This window comes from Ictalurus punctatus, chromosome 3 (assembly GCF_001660625.3).
Source record: "Ictalurus punctatus breed USDA103 chromosome 3, Coco_2.0, whole genome shotgun sequence".
Lineage (NCBI taxonomy): Eukaryota > Metazoa > Chordata > Actinopteri > Siluriformes > Ictaluridae > Ictalurus > Ictalurus punctatus.
In genome coordinates this window covers 1,115,789-1,134,684 of record NC_030418.2, presented here as the reverse complement: position 1 = coordinate 1,134,684, position 18,896 = coordinate 1,115,789, and the positions used below count along the sequence as shown (strand labels likewise).

Below are 18,896 nucleotides of genomic sequence, written 5' to 3'. Positions count from 1 at the left end.
GTCCTTTTAGTCGGAATCACACTGACTAACACATCCCCCCCCGCACGCGATGAGATTATACGCCATTGTTCTGTGCAGTCTTTCACAAGGATGTTTGCTGGTAAATGATACCTTTTAGCTCAGGGGTGTCCAATCTTCTCTTCAAAGGGCTGGGATGGGTTGCCACAGGTTGCCATTCCAACTAAGCAAGAGATACTCCCGATTCCACCCGTTTAATCAGTTGATCTCGGCTTTCAATAGAATCAGGTGTGACTTCTACTCGGTTGGAAGGGAAACCAGCACCGTCACCGGGCCTTTACAGATAATATTGGACGCTGCTGTTTTATCTGTACTCGTGATCAATGCACGTGAATGGATCAACTGCTCCGACCTCAAACGACTGCTGCCATCCAACCATTAATTATAGCTTGTAGACCTGCCCGAGTAGTTATCTTAACGCTCAAGTGTCTGTTGAATTATGTAGATCACGTATGTTCGAGTCTGAATGCTGTAATTGTTGAGTTACAGGATACAGATATGTAATTAATGAAGTAATTAAGTGAAAACCCACATACACGCGCACACAAATAGCACTTGGCAATATAACTGAAACAACCGGAGAACGACAACAACAAGTACAAAAAAACCCCCAATATAAACTCTGCCAATTTGGGCAAGAAGCGGTTGTTAGAGTTTGCAGTATAAACACCACTTACTGGGTAAACACACACAGTAGCCATGGAGCTAACACACTTTGTTTTGTCTCTATATTTTTAGGTGGACAGAATCACGTCTGTGAAGCGAACACTACCATCCCCATCGTGTGCCCTGCTGTTTTAATTGTGCTGTGTCTCCTGTGTGCCCTGCTGTTTCTCTGCGTAATCGTTCTGCTCATAAAGAACCGGAGAACGGCTCGGCGTCGTTCGCATATGTTAACCAACGGCACCGCGAGCCACAACAACGGACACGAGCTGCTCCGGCACTGAGACCTGGACTTCTCCGAGAGGCCTACTCTGGCTCTGTGGTGGTCGGAGAGGTTGGATGTGTCATCACTTCACTTTTCACAGCGATCTTTTCACAGTGTACTGGGCAGAAATGAAAACGTATTACACAGATACTTAAATATTCCTCCGTTCCTACGATGCCCTGCACAGGACGAATGTAACTGAACACGTCGTGCTTTACGCTTAATCCATAAAGTCAATCTTATTCGCGTAGAGAGAGGGTTTATAGTTACAACGCTTAATGTAGAACTCTACATGGTTCTTTAATCAATAACTTCAAGGGGGCTGCGCCATCTAAAACGAGAGAAACATGGGAAAGCGTGTGAGCGACATGAAAACCAGGAGGAGTTAACTCCGTGTGTTTGAATCGCTCTTATCGAAACGTTACGATGATCGAAGCTGGAAGGAATTCATGACATCACGCAGTACACCGAGTAAAAGGGTGATTTTGTGTAGAGTAAAAACAGAACGTGGGAACACCGAGGCCGCCTTGAGCGACGTGTGTTTCATTACATAACCTTAGGGATAAACAGAATTGAGAAACGTTGATAAGAGACATTTACAGTATCGTTGCGAAAGTATTCACCCCCTCTTGGGTCCCCCCCCGTTTTGTTGCATTACAACCTGGAATTAAAATGGATTTTTTTTTTGTTTGTTTGTTTTCTTTGGATTGTAAGTCATGGCCCTAACAAAACTGTCCAAATTGTTGAAATGGAACGAGAAAACAATAGCTTGTCTCAAAAAAACAAAAAAATAGACCAAACTTCAAACATCCCACCATGCAAGATTGATGAGAATCCAGACCACACGTCAATTGAAAGAGAAGGAGCCTTGAAGAATGGGCAAAAATCCCTGTGGCTATATGTTCTGTACATCAAAAAAAATATACTACTTCCATAAAAACACGTGGGAACACAACAGGAAAAACACCCAGAGGGTATGAAGGGAGCATTTATGGATGGAGTCTGCAGTATAAGTGCTTTAAGAGTTCCTGGGATTTTCTAGCTTTTTGAGAACCTTTAGGCAGGTCATGTTAGGCAGGAATGTTTTCTCAACATTTTCCTTTTATACTCTGCTGAGGAATTGAGGAAGAGAGCATGAATAATTCATTGAACAGGAAACCTGACGACTTCTTTTTTTTTTTATGTGTTGAGACAGACATGCTATTGTGTGACATGAAACACCACCAGAACAAGTCATTCCTGCTGTGAACAAGGTGGCACACACATCACTGCAGTCACTGGACTTGAATGGACCGTTGGTTTTTGTTTAGTTTTTTTTTGGCTCGGGATGTCAAAGAATTCAGAGCGTTCCCTCATGCTGTCCTAACAAAAGTTTTAAAAAACCTCTTCTGTTATCTGGAACCAACTTTTTATTTATCTAGGTTGTGTGTTACAAAAAAAAAAGTGTGTGTGTGTGTGTGTGTGTGTGTAAAATGGAGCAACCGGCCTGGTTTTTTTTTATACTTTAAAGTATTTAAACCTGTTTTATACTGACTTTCCCATGTCATTAATAAGCTCACTGTGTGTGGTGCGGTTATAGGAAAACATCAACAGCAGGGTGGTGCGATGAAGCGGAGTCGGAGAACCACATGATTCCACCCTGAAGACCATTCGTTTTCCTGTAACTGCAAGAAACAGGGTTTGTTCCTCTGACACTACAGCGATTTATCAACGCTAACCATTTCAATTTATTAAAGAATGACACATCGTCTTTATTATCCGTTTATGGTTACGTTTAACGTCGCGAAACCAGTTCTTGCTAAGGTTCAAGCAGTTACAAACGGTCGTTCCGTCATCCGTCCCTCATCAAAGCATGAACTCAGCTGACTGGAAAAGTTTAAAATAACAGCTTTGCCGCCGACACCGGAGAGTCCTTCCATTAACGCTATACAAACGCCTCATTACAGGTCCCTGTTGACGACTACACAGGTTTTTAATCTACTGTAACACCTTCTGACCAATCGCTATCCGGAATCCGACGCCGCTGTATAATAAAAGTAGCTAGTCGTTATACTGTAACGAAACCTAATTTAGAAATAATATGCCGGGAAAAACAGTCATCTGTTTCTGAATGTAGTTTTGATTGATATAATTTATAGGTTTTAGAGACATGTTGTTGTTGTTTTGTAATACTTTGTAATACTTTTCCTCAATAAAATCTAAGCGGTGGTTCTTCACAGCTGTTGATTATGCGTAGTAAAGGCAACTCGAGTCATCCTGCTCCTGAGATGGTAAATGGTCTGCACTTATATAGCGCTTTTATCCAAAGTGCTTCACACTGTGTCTCATTCACCCATTCACACACACACACACACACACACACACCAATGGTAGCAGAGCTGAAATGCAAGGCGCTAACCGGACCGCCAACCCTACAATTAGTGGACAACCCGCTCTACCACCTGATCCACAGCCGCTCCTATATATGGATACAGACTCAATCAGCGCCTTCAGGCGTCAGGATTCTTTAGTGAATCTGTCTTTGTTTGGGGGGTTTTTTTTTGTGTTGACCGAGATAAAGGAAATGAATAATTTATAGTCAAACAAAGCACGCACAAAGAACTCTTTCCTGCTAATCCAGATAAAAATAATTTCCTGTTAACTCCAGATAATCATATGCTGTGCGGAGACCTGCTGATAGTAGCCCTACATAACGAGAGCGATGCAGCGGCGCTTTAGTGCTTCAGCCAGTCCAGCTCTAGTCATCTTTTAGATCTAGCCGAGTCGTGTCTCAGCTACCAATGTCTTCCACTGCTTCTACGCCGGATTCTTCATTGACGTGATGTCGAACGTCACCGGAAAGTAAAAATGGAATGAGGAAAACATTCAAACGCTTTTGTTTTTAGGAGCTAAAACCGAAACTGGAACGTTTATTTCCCTTATGGTTGAGATTGCTGTCATTTTCCTCTACTTTTCTAACACCAGAATCACCAAACTCATCAGGAACATTCCGATATAAACGCATTTAATGTGTTTCAGGGTGGAGTTTTCCTTTAAACACAGATTCATGACGTCTTCCTTGGTGAAAGCACCGTGACACTAAATGACCTCAACATTATTATTATTATTACAATTATGACTGTCCCATCAAATTATTCCTCGCAAGCTCTGAAGATGAAGTGACCCAACGGTTCGAGTGTAATGTGGTTCAACAGAATCGTGATACTAGGTGTGTGAAGTTTGTCATTTTTATACTCCTAGGATAACACAAAAATATGCAGGACAACAGACCAGAATTGAGAAATGGAGACAGTATGGATCCAAATAAAATACTGTACTTAAAAAAAAAAAAAATTAAATAAACATGTTTACCTTCGAGTCGCTGGGTGGCGCTGTGACTCCCGCTGACTGAGGCGCAGGCAGCAGAAGAAATGGTTTCAGTGGGTGAGTGTTGCAACGTTTCAGCACAAAAATAAACATATTTGTTTTACATGTCGTTTATTATTATTATAAAGCGGCGTTTCATTTCTGGAGAGATTGGAATACCTTTTGCAAAGCTTCGTAGCAGGAATAATGACTAAACGTAAAACTAAATGATGATTCGCGCGCACTGTTTCCAAGAAACGTTAGCACGTACACGCACTTCCGTAAACAGTAGTGTTTACTACTAAATAGTAATTCCAAAGGAAGGTGTTTGAATAACAAACATATAGGCTGCCTAAACATATTAACTATTTAGTAAAACTGTAAATACGATACTAATATTTTGCTGTCAGACAAACTCGCGTTATTAAAGTTTTTAACAGGGTTTGTGCGTCGCTTGAAAATGGCCGCTGCGTCATCTCCATGGTAACGGATCAATCTACTAGAGAGGGAAGGGGAAAAAAGGGTGCTACGCGTCTGTGCTACGCGTCTGTGCTACGCGTCTGTGCTACGCGTCTGTGCTACGCGTCTGTGCTACGCGTCTGTGCTACGCGTCTGTGCTACGCGTCTGTGCTACGCGTCTGTGCTACGCGTCTGTGATGGAGGATGTTTCATTCATACAGTGCATAATATTTAAATAAATAGTAAACAGGAATATACACTTGTTTATTTAATACATAAGCAATAAAGTTAAAGTAAATATTTGTTTAACACTCAAAATTCCCCCTCATTACTTATTAGATACTTAATTATTACTGAAGTGCAATGTAAACTCATTTATGCAAACTTTTTCTTTTCTCCTTTCAATTTTTGTTTATTGTAAACAAACAATTCCGATCTTTTTCAAACGGCTTCCTAGATTGGATACGCGTCTCACACTGTAGATGAATAGATGACCAGGTGCCCCACAATAATAAATGACACCAGGCCATGTTCTCTTTCCCACTATAATATAACAGAAAGAGCTGTTCTGGTACAAATAAATAAATAAATAAACCCCTAACTATCTGGTAGAGACTTTGAGTGAAGAGTTGTTGTTTCTCGGTGTAGTGGAAGTGCTGTGTCTCCTCCTGGTCGCTGCGTTATGGGGAGCCACCAACCCCTTCCTCAGGAAAGGAACCGAGGGCATCGAGCACGTTAGGAAAGGAGACAAGATCTCCCAGTTCCTGGCTGAAATCAAGTTCCTGTTCCTCAACATCAAGGTAGAACATTTCAACGTCATGCTCTCGGGTTCTCGTATACGTATGCGATATTCCCTTATATAAGGAGCCAAGTGCACTCCTTAGTGTATGCAATGGAAATGATGGATATGACGCTGTATGTAGTGCAGGGATTCAGGATACATACGCAATGCTTAGAGCTAACAATATGTAACGACTCTGTTCTTTGTGCAGTATCTGGTGCCGTTTCTGCTGAACCAGAGCGGCTCGGTGGTCTTCTACCTCACCCTCGCTGCGACAGGTGACTTCACTTACACACCTTACATTTTTTAAGCTCGGACCATCATTAAGTCCGGGTATAAGCGTTGGATCCACGTGCTCCTCCTCCTCCTCCTTTAAACGAGGCCGAAACACAGAGTCTAAAAGGCAGATTTATGATAATGACTGATCATCGAGGTGCGAAACGATTCTTGCGTGTGACGTAGAAGAGACTTCATCGATTCACACTGTTTCGGATGTTGCAGATTTGTCTCTGGCCGTGCCGACGGTCAACTCGCTGAGCCTGGTGTTCACGATGGTCACCGGGAAACTGCTCGGGGAGGAATTTGGAGGAAAAAGTGGGTCTGATTGATTAATTTGTTTCTCTTTTTCCTTTCTGATTCAGTTCGCATTCAAACAGGCGTTATTGATGAATTACAGTAGAGCAAAAGAGTATATATGAAGACTAAATGCAGTCATGAACCAATTCAGTAACACTTCAAAGTTGTTGGTTTTTTTTTTTCAAGATCATTAATGCACACTTGTTGACATGCGGCTCCTTTCTGTACTCACCCTCGAGATGAGAGTAAAGCACATTCATATTTAAAAATATGATGTCTTGTACCAGAGTACTCCATGTTTGCATGATGAGCGTATACTGCTTAGTAGTTTAAACACCCCCCCCCCCCCCCCCTCTCTCTCAGGTGCGGTGTTGGGGATGGTGCTCACTACAGCTGGCGTGACGCTGTGTGTGTTGAGCTCCGTCTCAGAGGCCGACAGTGCAGGAGTCCACACCACACCATGAATCTGGACCAGGACGATCTTTGTCATGGCGAACATCGGTACTTTGAGCAGGACATGTTCCCGGAACGATATTCCTTTTAACCGGTCATCATCGTTCTCCAGTTGTAAATAATTCTTTTCCTGCCTCGAGACTGTCCAGCTGGGACTTCTTTGGGCTAGAATGAGTAGCAAAGACATACCTGGGACACACTGGATCGCTGCGATTGGCTAAAGTCATTGCTGATCCAGGATCATGTCCTCGTTGAACAAATCACGTCCATCTGCATATCATATAAAAACATTTCCATCGTTTCTGTCCGTAAGAATTCCATGAGAGCGCTGAAACTTGTTCGAGCTTAAAACGCAAGCCAGTCACCCAGATTTACTATTAGACATCTGATCTAGACAAGACCTTCACGACTCGGGTCCGTTTACACAGACCGAGGATTACAGCGCATTGGTACTCAAGTTCAAGGGGAAACAGTTCTGATCAAGTTCAAAAACGTCATCAGGGCTGACGATGGTATCGACATCTTTCTTGTTTTGTTTTTAAATCGCAATACTGAGAACGATGGCTCGGTCAGGGACCCCTATGGTTTTCAGAAGGAGTTTGTCGAACACGGTTATGGCCTTCATCCAAAGTTAATCATGTGGTTCTGCTTTTAAAAAGAAGTACAAACTGTTTTTATGTTGAGTTTTGAGCGAAACAGACTTTACCTTGGGAGCACAAGTGTGTGTGTGTGTGTGTTTTTTTTGCCAGAAAGTGAAGATCAAGCTCCATGTCACACAAGTGTGATCAGATTTACCGTCTCCTCATCCACGACACTGATAAAGTTAACTAGGACTATTTCTTATTACATTAAGGTGTCAGGAATAAAACAAGCCGCTATAGAGCGATAAATAAACGACAGGATGGTGTGACTAAGTGGGCGGAGTTACTGTAAGTGGAATATTTTCCTATAGCAGCATGTCATGTAGTGTTTAATTCCTCTTATACCACAGCAAATACCAATTTATTGGATTAATATATATATATAAATATATATTTTTTTTACTGATTAAGCCTCACTTTTTTCTTTGCTGAAGAGAAAAAAAAACAACCAGTGGGTCATGTTACTGAGAAACAGTAAACCAATCAGAATCGAGAATCAGAAACTCGTACTGATACACACCTCCGATCGATTCTGGTATTTGTAAGATTCTACAATAATAAACGAGTGTTCTATAAATGTGTGATGACCGAAATACTGAATTACTTTCCATGTCGTGAGTGATGCGTTATTCACACGTTTTAAAGCAAACAGAACTGGAACTTCCGTTCACGGTTTATTGTTAATACTATATGACCTGAATGTTAGTACACATGAAATAAGAGGACATTAAAATACAAATAAAAAATTCACATTTATCTACAGGTCCAAGAAAACACAATCACGATTTCTCACAATTTGTTCGGGAAAGCGCGTGGAAAATCCGTCCACGTGAGCGAGCGCAAGTTCACGTGAAACCCCTTAACCTCCCGGGCGTGTCTCGACTCACAGCCACGTCGCTTTAAAACGACTTTCGCTGGGGGACGTAAAGGGTTCGACGCGTTTCCGTTTCACCTCTACAGACATTCACAGTGATTCTATTCGAGGCTCAAAACGAAGCAGGTTCGGAACTATTTCGTACTAAAATATCCAACTCGCACGAATCCAGACTTCACATAAACAGGGTCTCCGCAAGCCGAACGTTACTGATTACTGATTCATGGTACATCTAACACACCGAAACGCACTAGTACACGACAGCATCGGGCTTAAAGTCGGTGCAGTTTGCCGTTAGGGGTGAGCGATGAGCGTCACACGCTGTGTTACACATTTTAATAATAAGGTGAAAGCAGCAACTTTTATGGGTTATTTTGATGACGGTAAAAGGATTTCACCCGTGAACTTCCTACGGTATTTGTAATAAATTTCTAGAAGCTGCTCGGCATTTTTTAATAAAACGTTTGGATCTTATTTCTGAATCATTTCGAGGTGTCAGTAATCTTGCCACGTTCTTCAGAGAGAAGAAAAAAACTCTTAAATGGTGCCAATAATTTTGGAGCTGACTCTTTTAATCAAATTGGGTGTCTGTTTAATTGGTCAACAACATGTTTTTGTTTACAAATCTGGTCAAATAAAATGAATCTGGAGCCTGAGAGCCTTCCTTCATATAAACTAAATAAATAAATAAATCGTTTATGCAAAGAATTAGTTTGGATGTATTTCAGATATAATTTTTTTTTTTTTTGGGGGGGAGGGGTTGTTTTTTTTTTAAGAGCAAATACATTTTTATGAAAAATGAAGTTTCTGTTTTGTCAAAGAAAAACAATTCTTCTCTCTTGAAGGGTGCCAATAATTCTGGAGATGACTACTCTAATTGAATGTCCATTATTTAAAATGGGGTGTAAATGTTTTTGTGTTAGAGGAAAGGTAAACAATTTCCCTCTAATGTTTCCGCGCGTTCTCTTAGAGGGTGCCAATAATTTCGGAGCGCACGTTACTGGAATCGAATGCCCAGATCGACGTTTTTCAGAACCGAGAGTGAATATTTTAAAGGAAAAGAGTGTGTGTGTGTGTGTGTGTAATTTGTTGTCTCCTCTGTAAGAGATGCTGACCTCATCGCGCACCGTATCGGCTGACGGCGTCTCGGTAGAGTCTGTCGGGGGTTAAAGACACTCACGGGTGAATAAACTTCACGGACGGTAAAGTCTACATGACGTAGCTGTAAGAGAACGGTCTGGAGATCGTATTACGAACACGTTACGTATTAGGGACAGTCTGGGGAAGGTTGCTCGGGAGATGATTACGGTTAGAGCTAGATTTTACACACTACGTGGGGGGGGTATCTATGGTTGTGTCTGATATATACTTTCTGTCTGGGTCACTCTGTCTGCTGTGAGGACAAGTAGGGAGGACGGGTATGGTCCTGCGTCTCCGGCTCGTCAGCTTCCTCAGGATATCCATTCTGAAATGACACACACACACACACACACACACCGTGGAAAGTACAGAGTGAAATAACAAACCGGGTCAGTACGGGTGACTAAATTCCTGTAGGTCTATGAAAAAGTTAATAAGTCACACAAACATGTTTATATTTAACATTGCTGCTAAAACCCTTTATCAACTAAACGCTGGGTTTTTTTCCTACTCGGCAAATTCTTCTGCACTGCTTTAAAGGTGCAGTCTGTCATTTTTTATATTTTAAAGGCGGCGTTCCTTATCCTGTAAACCAAAAACAAGCCTGTGAGTCAGAATATTTTCATGCAGTTGATCTCTCTCGATTGATTAGTTCCTCTAATTTGGGCTTAATTTAATTACATTTTTTGGGGGGGGCTGGAAATAAGCTCCGCCCTTTTTTCTCCTTCTTAAATGGAAACTCAGAAAACGAAGCGAGGATTGAGCAACAACTGGGAGAGGGGGTGTCAAGGTGTGACGTGATTTTTCTTACGAACACCGCAAAAAACAGAAAAGACACACTGCATCTTTAAATTTGTTTTTTTTTTATTTTTAAATAGCTTAACGTTAGCATTCAGTTAGTGCTTCGTGTATCGTTCTTCGATGTAAATTTCGATATTATTTCAATAGTTATGTTTTGCATTCGTTTTTTTTTTTTTCATTTAAACCGAACGTTATGGAATTTTTCGTTGGTGTTTTTAATTTTCAGATGCTGCCCAACCGGCTCGGTTGCGTCGACCATTTTAGAAAGCTGGCATGTCGTAATCTAGTAATTCGCCTTTCTACATTAATCATTCAACTTGAATCCTTTCCCATCATCACTGACTTGATCAAGGGAGTCTCTGAATATCGCTTTTCTGTTCATGGAAATGCTTTTACATATTTCACCGTCTCCATTTTGCTCCTCTGATTATCATTTTCCTCCTTGACCTCCTCAAATCAATTCGGCACAAAAAAAAAAAAGATGATCTATATTTATTGTTCAGCTGTTGTGTAATTACTGCATTTGTCTCCACCCACTTCATCGTCTCGGCCTCTTTCCTGTTCCAGGTCTTCGCCGAGTACGTCCTCGTCCTGCGGTTCCGCCTCCCCGTTCGGAGAAGAGCGCCGTCTCCTTAACGAGGTCTCTCCATCACGCGGCCCGTACCCCTTCCCGTTGTGCTCGCTGTCGCTAGGAGACGGACTGGAGTGTGCGGACGAGGTCATGCGCTCATCAGGTGCTCCTGTCTGAGTGAGCGAGAGGACGAGGCATCAGCGAGGCTAATTAGAGCAGAAGATTGTGCTCGGTAATGAATGTCTCACTCACACACACAAACACACTCACACACACCTGATGCATGTGATTTCTCTGTTCTGCTTGGCTCTGGTCGAGTTCCTCGTCCTGAACGACTTCAGCAACTCTCTGGAAAATAAGACAATAAGATGATCTGCTGTTAGAAATGGGTGTATTTGTAACTGCCATAGTTAAACCTAATTTTTTTTTATTTTAGAAATTCAGTACCATTTATTTCCCTCCATGTTTTAGGTATAAAACGATGCCATGGCTCATACAGTGAGGACTACCATGAGCTGTTTTTAATCTATAATCATTTATCATTTCTGTAGTTCCTCTAGTAAGACTTGCTCATTCCTCACAAATACAAGTCAGAATTTTGTAGTCTTTAACTTGTTCTGCTGAATGAAAGCGGTACAAACGATAATCCTGTTAAAACTGGTCCTCGTAAGTGACGACAGCTGATTCAGCACCATGGACAGTAGCCGGCGTCCCCCATGTAAGTAAGAGCGAGCAGGTACTAAATTTGCACGTGTTCGTTTAGTCTAATTGAAGGCTTAATAAAGCTGCCGTTTTTCTAAATTCAGTCTTTCGGCGTGGTGTGAGCGGAGACAGAACGGAGTTGACGGGAGGAGATGATGGATGTCGGTCGAGAGTGAGTGAAGACGAGGAGTGACCACCTGATCTACAGGAAGCTCCACGGCCGTGCTCTCGTCCTCAGCCACCTCCTCAGCTCCTCGCACCTCCTCTCTCTTCTTCTCTACGCTCTTAAACACGCTCGCTTGGCCTGCAGTACACACACACACACACACAAGATTCTTATTTCTTTTAAAATCCCGCAGCACATACGCAGCTCTGTTTTGCGTTAAGACCCGTCATTATGAATTCGTTTCCTTTGGGATTTATTTCTCTCCTGCGCTCGTGCTGTTCCTGAATCAGTTCTACAGAATAAGGCATGGCTTCTGGGTCTGGTAGTTCCTATGAAGGAGGCGTGGCCTCTATACTCATCAGTCCCAGTGAAAGAGGCGTGGCCTCTATACACATCAATCACAACAAAGGGTACGTTTTGTTTTTCGGATTAAAATAAAACCGTTCTCTAGATATAAAAAAAATCGCTTATGCTGTGATTTTATGAACACAATCTGAATATTTACATATTAAGATCAATATTTAAACGTGTACAGTACAGCTTCCTGAACCTTCTCTCCATGCCGTTACCTGCGTTTCTGGCCACGGCTCTGCGTGCGAGTCTGTGTTTGCGCGCTCGTTCGGGTTTGGCGTAGAACATGGAGCCCTCCTCTCCCTCTCTCCTCCTCTGCAGCGGCTGAGACAGATTCGCTCCGTCCGGCTCGGCCTCGTCTCCCGTGGACTTCACGCGCCTGCCGTCCCTCTGAGACACACAGCCATCGGCCAATCACTGGTCACTGAACACTAAACGGTCACTGTGCAACCGATCGGACTTTTAAATAAGTACAACAGGGCGCAAAAAAAAAAAATGCTAGATTCGGCTTACCTCGGGTGAGTGAAGGAGGGCGGAGTCACTGTTGCTGTCTTGAGGAAACTTCCTGTTCTGTGAGACATGGTGAGAATAAACAGGATTAGCACGACGTCACTCAGCGCAGCTACAAATGTGATCCCGAGAAGGTGCTGCTTTACCTCGGACCTCCTGTGCAGGCCACGGTCTGCAACGTAATGTCTAAAGAACGGACAAAGCAAATAAAAATCTGTCAGCCGTTTTATACATCACCACCGCCATCTTCTTCATCCTCCTCGTCCTCACCTGTCTGCACTGGCTCCCTGCGCTTTGTTCAGCAGCAGCTCCACGTACGGGAGTTTCTTGAAGCGCTCGGCACCCACGGCTACGAAACACTGTCCGCTCTCCAGCTCCTCCGCCGAGGTCACCGTCACGCCGTCCAGAGTGCACAGCCTGAGAGGTCAAAGGTCACACGAAAGCTTAACATTAAACAAACAAAAAAAGAAACAACACCCGTCGACTGGAGTCTGCGGGCGGCGCACGCGCAGGTGTGTGTTTACCTGCGAACGGCGCCGGTGCGCAGCATGGCCTTCTCCGAGACCAGCCTGAGAATCTGCTCCAGGTTTTTCAGAACGCTCCGAGGAATGATGAAGCGCATGGCAGGACTGAGGACGTCTCCGTTCCTGAACACGCTGCACAGAGACGGGGTGTGGGTCAGCATGCGGGTGTGCCGGGAGGAGAGGACGTAATATAAGCAAATTATAATAGAATTATAATCATTCCATTTTGCACTATATAACTGTACTACATTTCTGGATGCTAGAAAAATCTTTTGTAAAATTCAGTAGCAATAAACATAATATTATTCTTAGTATTATTTATTTATATATTTCTATTGAGCGTTTCCGTCAGTCTCGAAAATTATTAAGTAAATTATTTATTAATGAATAATAACCACATAATAACTAACCCTTAAATGCCTCAATACGTTGCAAAAATGACCGACACCCCGCAGGAATAAAAGCATGCCCGAGTCTGAACCAGGAGGTTCAGACTTGGGCAGCGATGGAGCGTTCTACAAGACGATGAACCGAAACTTGCTTCCAAATGGCAGAAACCGATGAAGGATGAATGAAGAGAGACGTTCACACACATAAGAATGACACCTTGTTAGATATTACAGAAAGAGCTTTTAATGAAGGGTGCCAATAATTCTGGAGGGCACTGTATATGAAAATAACGTATAGGATAAAAGGCTCAGGAGGCCCCTTTTACACTCTGTACATCCATGCTGTGTGTGTGTGTGTGTGTGAGTGAGAGAGAGAGAGAGAGAGCGCTGTGTTACTCACTGTATAATGCAGGGCATGGTTATAACCTTCCTCCATTTTGCGGACACGTTGGGTCTGCTGAGTCCTTTGACCTGCGGAGAGCAACACAAAGGCTGTAACGAAGACCGTAAACCTGGAACGGAACACGAGTCGCAGACAAAAGACGTCTCGCCGAGCGTCTAACGCTCGCCTAACACCCAGCTCCTATCTCATGTACCTCCGAATCAATCAGTACTACAAAAGACAATCCTGTCACTGCTTCTGCAGGATTCCTGTGAACGAAACACAACACCTTCAGCGTTTCAGCTCTGTCGCTGATTAAACGGCGCTGCGTGGCTGACCAACATCTGTACTCACAGAGTGGGTATTTAAATTATTCAAATAACGAATACCCATCATACCCCGTAGAGCAGACCGTCGTCTTTTCACTCTGCCGGTATTAAATTCTCAATCGTAGATCACAGAAGAGAAAAGAAAACGACGACGACCTCACGTTCATTCATTCGCTGCTTGACCTTCCTGTATAAAGTGTCTCACAGCAAGCGGACTCTCTGAATTACTCTCTAGCAGAGATGTTTTGACGGCGTAACCGCCACGTGCACATTTATCAGTGTAATTACGGTAGGCGTGCTACTCCACAAAGGTACGCTCGGTTATATACATCAGGGGTTCCCAAACTTTTCCAGGGCAAGGCCCCCCAAATGGCATTAACGTTTGACCGAGGCCGCCTTTTGCAAGATGTCTTTAAAACACGTTAAAAATACAGACTTCTGAACATATCCCCTTTTTTAAAAATTAATATATATAATAATATAAATAATTATAATAATATAAAATGTAAACATCTTACATCTTTACATTACATTAGGAATTGATTGTGTGTGCGGTTGTCTGAGCTTGAGAAAGAGAAAACATACATTTATTTATTTTTCACACCAAATTGTTGAGGCCCCCTCGGGCGCCCCCTGGTGGCCCCCACTTTGAAAACCACTGATATACATTATTATATACACTTAAGGATGTGCGTCGAGAATGATATCTTCCGGAGGAATTAGAAATCCGTATTGGCAAGCAATTCAGCTCTGAGCTATGGCGTCACGCTAAACTACGCTAGGTTAAAAAGGAGTATTCTCAGAGCAGCAGTGGTGATGAGACGTGAGAACAGCCGACACAAGCGGGATAACACTAAACTAGACTAAAGAATCCTTTAACCACTTTGCAAACTTTACACAAAACAAATATTGTTTTGTCTGAACAGCGTTTAATGCGGTACTGGCTTTTTCATCATTTGATATCCTTTATTGTCTCCCCCATACAGACTGCACAGACATTTCTGGGAAATGAGATTATCTGACATCTAATCCAGTTTCTTGGCCATGGATCCTGACTATCTTTATCTTTTTCCAGATAAAGTTTCGGTGTTTTAGCATGACTCAGTCATGAATCAGAAGCAATTCTGGAAACATGCAAATGAGGAATATGGCAACAGTCAGTTAAAAAACATACCAGAATATTCCAGAATAAATCCTTGGTTAAAACATCGTCCTTTTACCTGTGTTTCATTTGGCGGGGATACTTACTATGTAGGCAGCTTTAAAAAGATTCGAATAATAATAATCATAATAATAATAATAATAATAAATAATGACGCTCGATAGTTAAGGATCCATGTTTTGGACATATTTGAAGAGTTGCCTTTGTCCTTCGTGAACATTATCTCAACAAAATTGTTGTTATAAAGGTGCAATCATTTTTTAAGACGTAGTTACATAATAACAACAATAATAATAATAATAAACAATTCCGAGTAGCATTTCTAATTTACGCAGGTCAAGTTATAAGAAAATATACAAATATAAAGCCTTTTAATATGTTTTAATAAATGAAAATGCATTTTCATACACATGCATACACATCACCGCAGCCTGACACTGTGTTCTCTTTGAGCTCCTATTTTTGTTCTGAAACCCGGCTACATTACAGCGCTGACGTGCCTGGACAGGTTTAATACTCTGATGTCAGTGTGTCCATCTGAATGTTAGACAGGACAATAATGACACGTTCATTCTTTCCACCAGAAACCCACACAACACCCACACAAACACACACAAACACACACCCGGATAAACAGAACCACAGCAACACGTCAACATCGAGTATGAAGCACAACTGAATATACAGTTCAATAAAAAGACATCAGCAAAGGCTTGACAGGTCATTAACCTGTCAAGCTGCACATTTCTGTCTAATTAACTGTGTGTGTGTGAGAGAGAGAGAGAGAGAGAGAATAGATGCTCGTGACAATTTATGGCGGCTTTAACGTAACTGAGATCAGGAACCACCATTAAATGTATCTATAAACGGATAAAAAGTATGATGTGCCGTTTTTTAAAAAATAAATAAAAGCGTACTCTTTGGCAAGTTGCTGTGAAATTAATGAAATTAAAAAGAAAAAAAAAAAGTCGTAGGAATAGTAATTAATTATTGATTAATTAGTAATAAACAAAATTTGGATAAATAAGGTTCGCAGAAAACATGGTGTATTAAGGGTCAATAATTAGAATAAACAACTGAGATAAATAAATATACCAAGTATATAAATACAAATGGAATAAATTAAGCAAGTACAACTAAAATAAATAAATAAATAAATAAATAAATAAATGTAGTTAACTTCACAGTGTATTGGTATTCAAATTTGGCCTACATATTTTTAAACGTCTAATAAATTGAATTCATGAGCTTTGGGATTGACAGATTTGAATATCGAATATCGTGTGTATAAATATAACGGGATTATATTTACGTGAACACACACTCACCTGCATGGCGTCTCCGGTCCGAGTCACCGGAGTTCTCTTCATCCCCAGACTCAGATAGCTGTGAGAAAGCGATAAAAAGCAGAGAAACGGATTAACACTCGGGCAGAAACGCCTCCCACGCCGGCGCACTAGCGTGTGGAGAAAAGGGCTCGTTTACGGCCTGGTTTCTGTGACTCCTGACGACTTGTTTGCACGGAGCACGAAGGCGTGGCGTCGCCGAGGCCGAAGGCGCCGGCCGTTCTGCCCTTTGGCTTTATCACCAAAAAGTGAATCCGGGGAATAATGCGGAGCTGTAAAGTCGCGACATCCTGCTGCTCGGCGCTGGCACATATTTGGCAGCTTGAGAAGGACAGGGGTGTACCAGAGTATTTACGTGTTTATACATATGTACTTAGAAAACGTACTTTACGGATGAAGAATCATCGTAAATAAACCAAAACGACGTCGTAAACCTTCATATGACGTAGCTTTTATCGTAGATATACACCAAAAATCTTTATATGCGTGCTCCAGACCGCACTGTCAAGCTACATATCCTCATTTAATTGACCAATTTAATAAAATCGCAGCAAATTTAAGAACTTCATTATCCTCCGCGTCACTTCCAGCTTTTCTGCATTCGAACTCTGGCCTTCGCTGGATAATAATCTCACCTGGATTTGACACGTTTGTACCCAAGACTGTCCTGTGCTCATCCCGGGAATTCCTATTCGCAATCTAGGGATCTAAACCCACATCCGGATTTCCGCAGAGCTCCTCTGTGACAATGTCCAGCCTTAAAAGTGCATTCCGGATCGACCCGAACTGAAAGAAACGGAACACTACATCCCGAACTGCACCGCGCTTCCGGTTATCCGAGACGATACGGGCGTCTCCCGTAGCGTCCCGGCGTTCGGCTACGTGCTGACATTTAGTACGTTACACTGGGAGTGAAACTGCTGAGACTCGCGTTACCAGCTACGTCATCTTCGTAACTCTTCAGGCGATACGGGGAAACTGTAAATATAAATACGGTTATTTGTATTGAACGAGTCCTTTAAGACACGTGTTGCACCAGGGTCCACTGTACATGCGTAGTCCATACAGATCAATCCCACTACATCATTTATGAGTAAACAATGAAAGACAGAACAATCCGATACGTTAAAAACAATCGTAATCATGCAAATAAACTGAAAAAGTACATCGCTTTAAGTAACAGGTTTTGAGATTTAAGCTCAAGTCTCAAGGACCCGAGCATCGTAGTTTACGAAGGAGATTTAACGTTATATTATATTATATTATATTACGGCAGTTATTTTCTTAGAGAACCTACGAGAATATTTATAAAATAATCACATGATGTGAAGTTAAACTTCTAAGGAAAAAAAATATATCGATTATCATGATACACAGCAATACAGATACATCATCCCATCCCTATTCCCGAATAAAGAGTGTGTTCATTGTTCCCATATTTATTCCCCCGGCACTCACTCGAGCTTCTTGAACCTCTCGAATCCGGCAGCCACGTACCGCGCCCCCTGCTGGAGGTGCTCCAGATCGGGTACCCGGTGCCCGTTGCGTGGCGTGTAGAGCGTTCTCACGGCCAGCGGCGCGCCGATGCTGACAGTGACGTCGTTCAGGAAAGACTCCATAGAGGAGACCTGCCTCTGGTTCACGATAAACCTCCTCCCTGGATCACGCGGAGAGGAACGGGTCTTAACGTTCGAACATCTTTAATTATAAACTCAGGAGAAGCATCACGGAAGCAGCACTAGAGTCCGCCACGCTCGACGTTAACCATTATACAGGAGGTTAAAAAAAAAAGAAAAAAGGGGCAGACCTGAGAAGAAGGGATCTCCATTCTTGTACACCACCACGCTCTTCACAGGGGGCAGGAGAGCAGTTACTCCACTGGAGGCCATCACGCCTGACCTGGGCAAAATCACACTCTTTCCCACTCTAACACACACACACACACACACGCTTTCTCAGAGTACACACAACCATCGTCCATACACTTGAGGAAATTTATACATTATACATCAGTGCATCCACACACACACACACACACACACTGTTCCTCTCTGTCGATCTCTCACACACACACTCTCTCTCATACTTACAGAATATCAGCTCATCCACAGAAACCTTACAACCTGCAACGTCGGACTGAACGTATCTCCCTTCCTACGGCATCCCTCCCGTGCTCCTCACCAGCTCAAGCGTTACTGTCTACCCCACGCACACACATACACATGCATACACACTGGAGTGTTTCCTGGTTGCTATGGCAGCATTGTCAGCGATCACTGGTAACAACAAAAGAGGGGGAGAAGGAGGGAGCGAGAGAGAGAGAGAGAGAGAGAGACATAGAGAAGTACAAAAGGTTCAGCGCACATAAATCTAATAACCTTCTCTAATGACCCCTCACTTCGCCGTACTAAAGACAACACGCAAAACAAAAACGTGACTTTTCACAAT

General features: G+C 42.5%; 3 protein-coding genes and 1 long non-coding RNA gene across 5 annotated transcripts in view; 2 read left to right on the top strand and 2 right to left on the bottom strand.

The window, feature by feature from the left end:
- LOC108262985 (CD276 antigen) overlaps positions 1 to 3,162 on the top strand; it is an 18,287-nt gene extending 15,125 nt beyond the window's left edge. The window contains exon 4 of the mRNA XM_017463343.3: positions 757 to 3,162. Coding sequence (XP_017318832.1) covers positions 757 to 965 — 209 coding nt within the window. The 3' untranslated portion in view covers positions 966 to 3,162. The remainder of the gene's footprint in view (positions 1 to 756) is intronic.
- Positions 1 to 4,583, bottom strand: part of LOC124627738 (uncharacterized) — a 9,807-nt gene extending 5,224 nt beyond the window's left edge. The window contains exon 1 of the long non-coding RNA XR_006982287.2: positions 4,298 to 4,583. This is a non-coding gene — a long non-coding RNA (uncharacterized LOC124627738). The remainder of the gene's footprint in view (positions 1 to 4,297) is intronic.
- Positions 3,292 to 13,588, top strand: tmem234 (transmembrane protein 234). Of its 2 annotated transcripts, XM_017463354.3 has the most exons (6): positions 3,292 to 4,369; positions 5,399 to 5,550; positions 5,743 to 5,809; positions 6,033 to 6,125; positions 6,471 to 6,608; positions 10,584 to 13,588. In XM_017463354.3, the coding sequence occupies exons 1-5, from the start codon at positions 4,357 to 4,359 to the stop codon at positions 6,569 to 6,571; spliced, it is 426 nt and encodes a 141-aa protein (XP_017318843.1). In that variant the 5' UTR covers positions 3,292 to 4,356; the 3' UTR covers positions 6,572 to 6,608; positions 10,584 to 13,588. The 2 variants fall into 2 exon arrangements, with proteins under 2 accessions (XP_017318843.1, XP_017318842.1); XM_017463353.3 differs by lacking the exon at positions 10,584 to 13,588 and having other exon boundaries at positions 6,471 to 8,376.
- On the bottom strand, positions 7,863 to 18,896 carry dcdc2b (doublecortin domain containing 2B). The gene is made up of 14 exons (XM_017463340.3): positions 18,539 to 18,896; positions 18,256 to 18,374; positions 17,907 to 18,105; positions 16,431 to 16,488; positions 13,630 to 13,700; positions 12,841 to 12,972; positions 12,587 to 12,733; positions 12,463 to 12,502; positions 12,320 to 12,376; positions 12,025 to 12,196; positions 11,487 to 11,593; positions 10,864 to 10,935; positions 10,554 to 10,760; positions 7,863 to 9,540 (listed from the first exon to the last, which is right to left on the bottom strand). The coding sequence occupies exons 2-14, from the start codon at positions 18,335 to 18,337 to the stop codon at positions 9,457 to 9,459; spliced, it is 1,428 nt and encodes a 475-aa protein (XP_017318829.1). The 5' UTR covers positions 18,338 to 18,374; positions 18,539 to 18,896; the 3' UTR covers positions 7,863 to 9,456.

Excerpts from the sequence above, each read along its gene's own strand:
- tmem234 (XM_017463354.3), top strand. Across the intron at positions 5,551-5,742 it reads TCCTGTTCCTCAACATCAAG|TATCTGGTGCCGTTTCTGCT; the intron begins GTAGAACATTTC and ends TTCTTTGTGCAG. Across the intron at positions 5,810-6,032 it reads CCTCACCCTCGCTGCGACAG|ATTTGTCTCTGGCCGTGCCG; the intron begins GTGACTTCACTT and ends CGGATGTTGCAG.
- dcdc2b (XM_017463340.3), bottom strand. The coding sequence starts at position 18,337 with ATGGCCTCCAGTGGAGTAACTGCTCTCCTGCCCCCTGTGAAGAGCGTG. Across the intron at positions 16,489-17,906 it reads GAGAGGTTCAAGAAGCTCGA|CTATCTGAGTCTGGGGATGA; the intron begins GTGAGTGCCGGG and ends GCTTTCTCACAG. Across the intron at positions 12,503-12,586 it reads CAGGGAGCCAGTGCAGACAG|ACATTACGTTGCAGACCGTG; the intron begins GTGAGGACGAGG and ends TCCGTTCTTTAG.